The sequence below is a fragment of the Arachis hypogaea genome, chromosome 1 (assembly GCF_003086295.3).
Source record: "Arachis hypogaea cultivar Tifrunner chromosome 1, arahy.Tifrunner.gnm2.J5K5, whole genome shotgun sequence".
In the NCBI taxonomy this organism is placed as follows: Eukaryota; Viridiplantae; Streptophyta; class Magnoliopsida; order Fabales; family Fabaceae; genus Arachis; species Arachis hypogaea.
In genome coordinates this window covers 7,800,739-7,812,170 of record NC_092036.1, presented here as the reverse complement: position 1 = coordinate 7,812,170, position 11,432 = coordinate 7,800,739, and the positions used below count along the sequence as shown (strand labels likewise).

The 11,432-nt window shown below is 32.9% G+C and overlaps 1 protein-coding gene across 4 annotated transcripts; it reads right to left on the bottom strand.

Annotated features, from left to right (window-relative positions):
* Window positions 1-1,364: 1,364 nt before the first annotated feature.
* Window positions 1,365-5,116, bottom strand: LOC112794013 (uncharacterized). Of its 4 annotated transcripts, none has more exons than XM_072236587.1 (7): window positions 4,194-5,113; window positions 3,003-3,451; window positions 2,520-2,690; window positions 2,355-2,421; window positions 2,207-2,272; window positions 1,885-2,000; window positions 1,365-1,540 (listed from the first exon to the last, which is right to left on the bottom strand). In XM_072236587.1, the coding sequence occupies exons 1-3, from the start codon at window positions 5,029-5,031 to the stop codon at window positions 2,556-2,558; spliced, it is 1,422 nt and encodes a 473-aa protein (XP_072092688.1). In that variant the 5' UTR covers window positions 5,032-5,113; the 3' UTR covers window positions 1,365-1,540; window positions 1,885-2,000; window positions 2,207-2,272; window positions 2,355-2,421; window positions 2,520-2,555. The 4 variants fall into 4 exon arrangements, with proteins under 4 accessions (XP_072092688.1, XP_025692046.1, XP_025692045.1 ...); XM_025836261.2 differs by having other exon boundaries at window positions 2,578-2,690; XM_025836260.2 differs by having other exon boundaries at window positions 1,885-2,272; window positions 2,578-2,690; window positions 4,194-5,116.
* Between the last annotated feature and the right edge of the window lie 6,316 nt (window positions 5,117-11,432).

The window sequence follows — 11,432 nt, the reverse complement described above, 5'->3', positions numbered from 1 at the left end:
TATATAATTAATATTTTTTTTAAAAGAATTAAATTAAATAATCCACTCCTACAACATAAAAGTCTTAAACCTTTTAATAATATTAAAATTTTGTAAAGTTTCTTTTGCAATTAACACAAAAATTTTATCACAAAAAAATTATTTCCTTATACATGTATATAAAAAGTGATATGAAGATTATTTTTATGAAAACATTTTGTTATAATTCATTATCTTTTTCAAACACAAAAAAACATATATTTTTATAGTTGCATCTAAAATATTTCGATAAAAATAAAATTTGAATATTGGTCTTTCGATGAATATTATTTATTGAGATTATTAGATTATGATAAATATAAAAGTTCATATTAAAATGGATGTTATAAAATAAATTTATAAAGATAATATTTTAAAATATAAAGATATAATAAATATCTAAATTAAATATTTATTTACTGTAAAAAAATTCATATATATTAAAAAAGCTTAAATACTATATGTGTGTAACATTTTATTAAATAAAAATATTTCATTAAATACTATTTCAATTATATTAAAAATCTAAATAAAATAATAATTATTTTGTAATAAAAATGCTAGTTGAAAAGAGACCCACTTATGTTAATCCATCACAACGTTTAGCTGTTTCCAACACAAACTGGTTAAAGCATTAAAGGACAAGACGGTAACTTTATCTCTCATTACGTGGGTAAAGAAAAGTGCAAATTGCTTCTCTATTATGCTCTTCAAACAAACAATTTCGCGTACAAAATTCTCCCTTTCATCTTATCCTTTGTTATATTTTATTACAAATCTTATTAGTTGAAATGATGAGAACAACAATAAGATTGAAATGATGAGAACAACAATGTTCTATTTCATCTCATCCTTTGTTATATTTTATTACAAATCTTATTAGTTGAAATGATGAAAACAACAATATTCTATTAAAGTATAACGGTATACTTGAACCACTTCCTAACTTATTTGCTTGGACAAGTAAAATCAGTATTTAGTGGTTTGTTTAAAAAAGAGTCAACTATTTTTTAATTTTAACTCGCTACTCATGATAACTTTACCCAAATTCGCGGGTTTCTCCATTTGACAACTCTACTTCTTTCCCTTCAATTTCTGAGTTCCATACGTTAATTTTTAATTTTTGTCACCCTTTCACCCGGTAATAATTCATTTCTTACATCATCTCCTTATCTCATTTGAATAGCAAAGCCACTATACTAAACTATTTCACTCTCTTTTATTGTAAGGTATAAGCCATATAATTGTAATTCAGTTTGTTTGTTTGTTTAGTTTTAATAATTATTTCTCTCGCATAGTCATTGTAAGTTGCAACCAATATAACCTTGGAAAGATGGATAAAATTCTTGCATGGAACGATTAAATATTATTGATCAACACAGATTATTGCTCTTTGAATCGTTTAGGTAATATCCATACACTTTATTTCATATATCTCTACACATAGTACTAATCAGTTGCAACAAAATTGGCTGCATTCCTTTCTGTCTCAAGCTTCCCACATAATCTTGGATTTATGTACCTGAAATTTATTAGGGTTTGGAACACTCTTAATCGGAATGGTTAAAGTGGCAGGGAAAAATACTTTTTTTTTTCCCGCATGATGAAAATGGCATAGGTACGGTTCGGCAGCAAGAAAACTGCAAACTTAACTCTTTACTTAAACTGAATTATTATAATTGTAAATTCCGTTAAAAAGAAACTATTATCTATATAGCCATAGAACTTATCTGTTAAGATTAAACAAGAAAAAAAAAACATTGTTTTCTTGAAGTTTGACCTAAGATCTTATCTTTTAGAAGGTAATTCCTTCTAGTTTATATAAAAAGTATTTTTGGAGATTGGATTGATTACAAGAAGACTAACCTTTAGATGAGCTCTTAAAGCCAGGTATAAAACTGAAGTGTATTGGCAGCAAAGTTGGTACTTAGGTCATAGATCCCTCTTCAAAAAAACTTGGTTGCATCCATAGAAGTAAGAACCTGCTAAGAAAAACCCAAGCGTGACAAGTTTTGGAAGATAGGAAAATGTTTTGATGCTGTTAAGAGCAGAGGAGGCAAAGGAAGAATAGAATACTTCTACATCTTATTTAAGGTTCTTGATGCATACCTTTAACTGGGTGCATTGAAGAATGAGCTTTAAAACAAACAACTTTATGAACTGCAGATATAAAAGCAAAGAAACATACCTCCCTAAGATATACACATGTCCATCACTACCGCATCATGTTTCTCCACTTGTCCTTCAAATCAACCTGATAAAACCATTGCAGTTGTACTTAATGCTTAAGTCAAGGAAAAAAAAAGGCAAATCACTTTGGAGCATTGATTACATACTGATAGTCTATGTTCAAATACATCACTGTAAAAACTTTGAATTGTTTTCCAATTTCCTGCACCAAACCTGTATAAGATAATATGGTTAATAGGAAAACAAAACCGCTCATGATGTACAAAACTGTTGACTAAATCAAATAGTTTTCAATTTCATGTATAACTAACATTCAAGACAGTTCACCCTGAATCTTTTTGGTTTGACTAGTTTAGAGCTAACACATACATTTGTACACCAGTCCTTAGTGTCTCCTCTTCTAATGAAGACCATTTTCTATTCTTCCTTTTCTTCCTTCTTGGCTGCATTCCATTGGGCATGTTTTCTATTGAATCATTCCACTGCAAAGATAAAGAAATAACTAAGATGCCAATGAAAAGATATAAACAAATACAAACTGAATGCCCGAACCAAGCAGGCAAAAAAATATTATATATATAAACCATCTTGGTTTGTAAAAAACAGTCTTTGATAGTCCACATCTGCAGAACCCAAAGTTCACTGCATCAGATGTTGGTAATCCTCTTAGAGGATAAACTAGCTCCAGGCGTAAGCAAACATTTTCTTTCTCATTAAAAAAAGTTACCTTGAATAAGATACCACCCATAAGATCTATGCTCTTAGATTAATGCAGATAATAAAGACATGATTACCTCATAAGTTTGAGAAGTACCACTCGGCTCCATCAAATTGGGTCTTTTATGAGCAGTTTTGTTCGGCTCAACAGAAGGCGACTTCTTGTGCTCGGCATCATTAGGTTGATAAGGACTAATAGTACTGCAAGTATTTGAGTTTCGTACATCTACATCTCCACTATGGTTTTCCATTGGCTGTTCATGATTTGTACCTTTCCGTGCAAGTTTAGATCTAAAAGCGTCAGGTATATCCAATGCCTCAAGAAGAGGATCATTGACCAATGCCCGTAGCTCCGAAGAACTTGATTTAAGAGATTCTCGGGCCGTTTTAACTTCTCCACTTAGCACAGTATCATTTTTTCTCCATGACCTTTCTGTCCCCAATTCCTCAGCACTAGACATTTTAACTCCTCTACTGCATCTACGAAATGCAGATGGCTTGCGTTTATGTTGAGGATTGCCTCTTGCTAATGAGGACATAACGTAGAACACGTGTAAATAACAAATAATAGGTGTAAGATGGCCAATCATGAACAGCGTTATAAATTGCATAATTGTCTCTTGTTTTCAACAATGAGCAAACCCATTCATTTGTTAAAACAAAATTTAAGTTCAAACTGACCCTGATTGAAAATAGTCCTCTGGTAAGTGGTAAGCAAGAGTAAATGAGTAAAAACAGATAACAACGTAGTCCCACTTGGTTATAACAACACCGGAAAAGGTAAAAGCATAAACCAAGTAAGGGAAGCATTTGCGCCAATTCACATTTATAACTTCATATTTAGGCCAATTCACAAGTTTCTCTTCAATTGGAGAGAGCGAGTGGCTAAATTATCATTTCTAGAGCACTAAATATCTATGTGTATCCTTATTTAAACAAGCAATAACAAACGAATTAACATAAACATTTTAAAAACTCCTGCAAGAAGGGACACCAAAACTGTACATCAATCGAGCTTTAGCTTACTAGATAGGGTTGGCACTGCCCTGCACGAAAATTCAGTTTCACAATTGACTTAAGAAAAACTACTTGAACTGCACTCCATATGCCATACCATACACCATTAGGACTTGAAACAATAAAACATCTAGAACTATTGTGCATTGTACTGGTACACTAATAACCAAAACACACAAAATTTGCAAGGAACAGGTCCAAGACAATTAAAGAAAAATCATTAACATCAAAATCCGCTAAATAGAACAAACCTTTCTTCTTCTTTGCATGCTCCTGGGTTCCATCAACAGAACCTTCAGCTCTCTTCACCTCCACACCGTCCATGCAACGTGAACCATCATTGCCTCCGTCACCATTGTCATCAACACCATGATCCCTTGCCTGCTCAGCACCAGAGGCATTTCTGCAAACACCTGTCGTATACCCTGGCACTATAGTCACCGGTGCCGGATTCAAAATCACATTCGGCAATCCTTTCCCCTTGCCCTTCGTCTTTCCCTTGTTCTTTGTCATTTCTGCTACTGATTCAAGAAAAGAAGGACCCATTGTTTCCCACACTTCCTGCAGATAAAACCTAACTTCAGTAAACGCGTCGTTTCGGGTATTCAACTCCTTCAACCTATCAGAAACCCTAGTGTCAAAAAGTGCGGCCTCAATGTCGTCCCTCCATCGCGCAGTCTCGTCGAAGAACAGCTCGCTCTGGCGCTGCTCCAACTCCTCCACGCGGCGGCGCCAGATACGCGTCACCGCGGATAAGTACTTACCGCTGGTGGTGCCGTCGTAGGAGGCGGCGAGGTACTTGACGGTGCACTCGACGGCGACGGCGCAGTAGGCCCTGCGCATGGAATCGATGATCGGAACGGCGTCGTTTCGGTCAATCGCTTCGATTTGCTCCAGTATCTCGAGAGCGGTTTCGGTGATTGAGGCATTGCAGAGTTGGGATCGGAGGGTGCGGAGGAGTAGGGTTTTCTTAAGGTTGGGATCGGCGGCAGAGAGATTAAGGACCTTAAGGATCTTGGAGACGAGGGAGTCGGGGGCGGAACTCCGGAGGTGGAATTCCGCAACCCACCGCGCAATGTCAGGGTCCATTGTCTGTTTGGATTCAGTGGAAAACTCAGCGCACCTCGTACGGGAAGATTTGGGGAAGAACTGGAAAATTAATAATAATAATAATAATAATAATAATAATAATAATAATAATAATAATTTGATACAAAAATTTAACGACGACAATAATAATAATAATAATAATAATAATAATAATAAAATTTATATATAATAAAATTATAAATTTAATGATAATTAAAATTTTTTATGTTATTAATTTTTTATTCTTACAAATTTTTCATTTTAATATTTGTTTCTTGGTTTAGATAAAAAAAATTTATTTACTTATTTTTTAAATGATTTTTAATTAAATTTAAAAAGTATTTATTTTTATTTTTATCATTAATTTATTCGATGATTTTAGATAATTTTATTTCTAAAAATAATTTTTCAAATATAAAATTTCATTAGAATGACTTGATTTCATCCAAATTAATACATATCATCTATTAATCTCTCTTCTTTTTTTTTTATCAAATATGTGTGACAATAATAAATATGAAATTAGTCAAGAGTGGATTCTTATTACTAATATGACTATGATTAACCTTTTTGTTTTTAATAATAAATTTTTCAACTGTTTAACTTTTTCTTTGTATTACCTATAGAGAAAGGTTTTTTTTATTTAAATTAAAAAATATAATATTTACCACTTTAAATAAACGTATAAATATTTATCAAAATATATTTAGGGTCATATTTTAGATACGACGAAAAAAATCACAAAACGAACATATCATAAGTGTACTGACCCATTCTTTGATATATAATGCGCTGGTCATATCCTGGGTATACCCGAGATATGAACAAAAGAGCATCTCGGATACATCATATCCGGAATATGCTCAAATTTTAACATGGACCAGTGCATTTAAAATACGTGCAAGGAAACAAGACAGGGGCATGCAGTTTAGGGTTTAGGTCTTTTTGTTCTAATGTTGTTACTTTGACGTACTGATTGTTATTAAATGTGTTTAATGTGTAATGAAGTATAATTTCTGTATAACTACTACCTTAGATTGTTATGGGATTATTTTTCATCTACAACATTACAATATTTTCATAAAAAAAAAATTGGATCTTGACTATATCTACCTTCGATTGTTGTGGAACCATTTTTCATCTACAACATTACAATATTTTCATAAAAAAAAAATGGATCTTGACTATATCTCGGATGTAATTCTCTTGTCTTACTTCCTTGCACGTATCTCGGATGCACTGGTCCATGTCAGAATATAAACATATCTCGGATGCATTGTATTCAAGATGCTCTGTTGTTCATATCTCGGGTGCACCCGGGATATGACCAACGCGTCCCATATCACAGAATGGGGTCGGTGCACTTAAGATATGTTTGTTTTGAATTTTTCCCCCAATGTATCCAAGATATGACTCTAAATGTATTTTGGTTACTTTTATTTAAATCGGTAAATATTATATTTTTTTAATTTAAATAAAAAAATCCATAAAAAAAGTTTAGGGAGCCAGCACTTTTAGTAAAATTTGTCCAGCATTTAACTAATAAAAAAAATGAGTAATCTCACATCATTAAATAAAATCTCACACTATTAAAAATAATAATAATAACTAATTAATGACTATAAATTATAAAATTAGCTATCTCTAACACTCTTCTCATCTAAAATAAGTCTCTACATTTATACCCAATCTACCGAGATGATGACAGATTTGTCAAAGTTGATAGTAAATCCTGAAATCATTTGAAAACACTTAATGGTTCTTTTATAACTCTTTGACATTTGGAAATTTGACAGACATATGTAAAATTTGTAGGTAAGTTAATGAAATTTTTTATTCTTTTTCTTGCTAATCTTTAACTCTCGCACCAATCGTAGTTGTATTGCTTTTGTCATCAGTTTTATAAGTAATTTAGCAACTAGGACAAAGAAAAAATGTGAAATTAGATCGTTTTGTCTTAGTCCACATTGCATTTGAAATATCTTAGACAGTGAGACATCTACCACAACTAACATGCTTGTTTTCTCAAAAATTTATTGTATCAATTTTCTCTAAACCTGTCCAAATTCAATCCTGCAAAGCATATAGTGAACAAACTTCCATCTCAATAATTCGTATGCCTTTTCGAAGTCTAATTTTATCACGACATTAATTTTATTAGTTTTCTTAATTCAAATTACTGTTTCACATGTTTTTAATGCACTATCTAGTGACTACTATTGCTTATTTTGAACAAATGCCATTAGTTTTTCACCTACCAACCTTCTCACAATCGTTATTTTAGATAACACCTTATATATGCCTTTGATCTTGTTATTTTAGGCCTCGTATCTTTTATATTGTTTCTCTTCCCGGCTTCATTGCTAGAGTCACCCAAATCATGTTAATCACTTTTTGGCATTATGTGTTTTACAAAGAAATTAAATTTCCAACCATATCAATAAGTTCTGCTCCCACTGTCTCCCAAGTCTTTTTCATATATCCCATATTGTTACCATCCAATTCTAAAACTCTTGTAGATTCACATGACCATATTCCTTCTTTGATCTCTCTAGCATTTAGTATTATATCCAATCGATTTGTTTGTTCTTTAAATATCTTCAATACCATTCCATCTTAGAAGAACATCTTGTCTTGTATCTTTTTTACTACACGTCTTTAAACACTACAAGAAAAAGGCTGAGTGCCATCAGATTTAACATTACAGAATAACGGCAAATTTATTGGCGATAACCACGTCAAATTTGTAAGGTTAAGTAATTACCAATGAATTTTATTTTCCAACAGTAAATCTGCTGGTAATATTTGGAGGGAAAATAAATTAGACTGGCACATCCTTTACTGTCGAGTTTATCATCGGAAAAATTCGACAATAACTCAATTTCACCTCTTCCCTTATTTCTTGCTTTGTTCTTCATTACAGGTTTTTGAGCAACTCTTTTCCAATTCCTTTAATTTTAGTTTAATTTAGTCTAGGTTTGAGTTGAATTTCAATTTTAATTTTGAATCAGTTTCAAAGTTAGTTCAGTTTAATTTTCTAATCTTAATGGATTTAGGTTAGATTTAATACATTAGGTTTTGAATTGTTGAAATGTTTGGAATTCTCTAATTTTGTTATTTCCTGTGTTGATAACTGTTTTGCTGAGAAATTATTGCTGAAATTGTTTGCTAATTGTTTAATTTTAGTTTAATTTAATTTAGATTTGATTAGAATTTCAATTTTAATTTTGAATCAGTTTCAAAGTTGGTTCAGTTTAGATTTCTAAACTTAGTGGATTTAGGTTGATTAAGCTAGGTTACATTTAATACATTAGATTTTGAATTGTTGAAGCATTTGAAATTTTCTAATTGTATTAATTGCTGCGTTGATGACTTTTTGTTGAGAAATTATTGCTGAGATTGTTTAATTTTAAGTTTAATTTATTTTAGGTTTGATTAGAATTTTAATTTTAATTTTGAATCAATTTCAAAATTAGTTCAGTTTAGTTTTCTAATTTTAGTGGATTTAGGTTGATTAAATTATGTTAGATTCAATACATTAGGTTTTGATTTGTTGAAGTGTTTGAAATTGTCTAATTGTATTAATTGTTGCATTGATGACGGTTTTACTGAGAAATTATTGTTGAGATTGTTTGATAATTGTTTAATGATAAACCCCATTTGTAGGGTTTACCTTGTATTGATTTTAGGGGATTTTATCACCTTTTACCCACATTTATTCAATGAAATAGCATGGTTTTGTATATTCTCCTTTAATTGTGCTTAAGAGTGAAAACATGCTTTTTAGGTCTTAAAATAGATAAATGTAATTTACCTTGATTCCATTAGATGCCTTGATATGTTTGTTAAGTGATTTCAGATTTAGGAGGCAAAGATTGGATCAAGAGAATGAAGAAAAAAGCATGTAAAGTTGGAGAACTCATGAAGAAATGAAAGAACCGGAAAGCTGTCAAGCCGACCTCTTCGCAGTTAAATGACCATAACTTGAGCTACAGAGGTCCAAATGATACGGTTCCAGTTGGGTTGGAAAGCTAACATCCGGGGCTTCGAAACGATATAAGATTTGCCATAGTTTCATCGCGCATAGGGGCGCGCACACGCACGGTACGCGGACGTGCCGATGGTGGCACATGACCCACTTAAAACAAAACGTGGCCAACGAATTCTAAAGCCTTGTGGGCCCAATCCAACTCATTTCTGATGCTATTTAACCCAAGGAATGAAGAGGGAAACACATGTTAGTTACCATTAGTTTAGTTTTAGTAGTTAGAGTTAGTTTCTAGAATTAGGATTAGGATTAGGTTTAGTTCTTAGATTTAGATTTTAATTCATCTTCTTCTACTTCTATCTTCTCAATTCCTCGTAGTTACATTCATCTTCCTCTATTCTTTTGTTGTAATTTTCTTTATGTTGCTCTTATACTTTGTTGTAGATCTACTTTTGTTCCTCATATTCCCTTTCAATTCAATTAGAGGTAATTCATAATAATTGTGTTCATTTGATTTGTTGTTGTTTAATTCCTTGCAATTGAGTAGTGTAGATTTACTTTTCTTGCAATCTTACTATGCTTTCCTTTTATGCCTTCCAAGTGTTTGATGAAATGCTTGGTTGAATTTTAGAGTAGAATTTTAGACTCTTCGCTTGGAAAGGTAACTTAGGAACTCTTGAGTTACTAATGTCCAAGTAATTGATGATTGGGATCCATTGACTCTAGTTCTCACTAATTGAATTAGTGGAGAGTTAGGACTTATGGACTAGGATTGATATAGCTCATTTGACTTTCCTTTACTACTAGTTAGAGGATGACTTAGTGAGATTAATCCTTGCCAATTCTCATATTGTGGTTAGTAATTAGGATAGAGATTCTTGACCACCAACCCTTGCCAAGACCTTTTTAGCCATTAGTTTACTTTTTAGCATTTAACTTCCATGTTTCTTATCAAAACCCCAAAAATAACTCACAACCAATAACAAGACACTTTATTGTAAATCCTAGGGAGAACGACCCGAGGTTCAATACTTCGGTTTATAAATTTAGGGGTTTGTTACTTGTGACAAACAATCTTTTGTATGAAAGGATTATTGTTTGGTTTAGAAACTATACTTTACAACGAGATTTCATTAGTGAAATTCTAAACCGTCAAAAATCCAATCATCAAAATGGCGACGTTGCCGGGGATTTGCAATGGTGTTATGTTTTTGGTTATTGTACATATGTGAATATTGTAAATAGCTTGTCTTTTGTTTGTTTACTAGATTTTGTTAGTTTTATTTTATCTTTCCATAATGAATTCTCCCTATGGCTATGAGTTTAGTTCTAATTTTGTTGTAGGAAATGTGCACCTCAATGATGACACTCATTATGGATGGAACCAACAAAGATGGGAGAAGCCTCAAGGAATTGATCACTCCTATTGGCATCAACCTTCGGACACTTATAGGTATAATTCTCATCCTAATGCATGTCAATTCAATGGTTATGTTGACTCCTTTTATGACAATCAACAACCACCATCATATGCCTATGAATCTCATCCTCAACATGAACCTCAACCATTCTCACAAGCCTTTCATTACCAAACGCTGTCCTATGAACCATATCCATCATATGACCAAACCCCCATACCATACTCTTATGACAATTATGGGCAAGAACCCTTAGAACCACCACAACCCTATCAAGATTACTACCAAGAACCACCTCAATGCACACCACCTCCACAATTTTACCAAGAAGAATCACCTTCCTACTATGAACCCTCTCTCCAAAATGATGAACCCTCTTATCCACCCCAAGCCCCAATAGACGATCCTCTCACTTTGTTACTTCAAGGACAAGAAGCCATGAAGCAGGATACACTTGAGTTTGTGACCAATTTGACCAAGGTGGTGCACACTTTAGCCCACCAATGTTTGAATACTCAAGGTACTTCCGTGACCACATGTGAAAGGTCAAAAGAAGAGCAAAGTATGAAGGAGAAATTGGACAATCCGGTAGAAAAGGAGGAGTCAAATTTTGTGTTAGAACAATTGGAGGAGCCTATGATCATTGAAGAAAAGGAAGAGGTGGTTGAAGATTTAGGAGATGTTGAAAGTCCAAGGGAATGTAGCATCATGGAGCACTCTCCCAGGAAGCTTGATATTGATGTTGAGGAGGGTGCGCAACCTCCAAAGCATATCATCGTTGAAGACTTGGAAGAGGCTTATCAAGAGATGGATTCAATCATGGATGAATTTCTCTTTACAATGGAATCCTCTCCCATTGGACATAAAGTTGAAGTTACAAAAGAGTGTGCACAACCTCCCATACCCTTGGTGAACAATGAAGAAGAGAGTGAATCAAAAGAGAGCTACCAAGATTGACTCACCTCCCATTGGGCAAGATGAAGTTCTTGAAGACA

Coding starts and splice junctions, on each gene's coding strand:
- LOC112794013 (XM_025836260.2), bottom strand. CDS start 5,031: ATGGACCCTGACATTGCGCGGTGGGTTGCGGAATTCCACCTCCGGAGT. Junction 2,422..2,577: donor CTAAGGACTGGTGTACAAAT/GTATGTGTTAGC, acceptor TATCTTATACAG/GTTTGGTGCAGGAAATTGGA. Junction 2,273..2,354: donor TATTTGAACATAGACTATCA/GTATGTAATCAA, acceptor TGGTTTTATCAG/GTTGATTTGAAGGACAAGTG.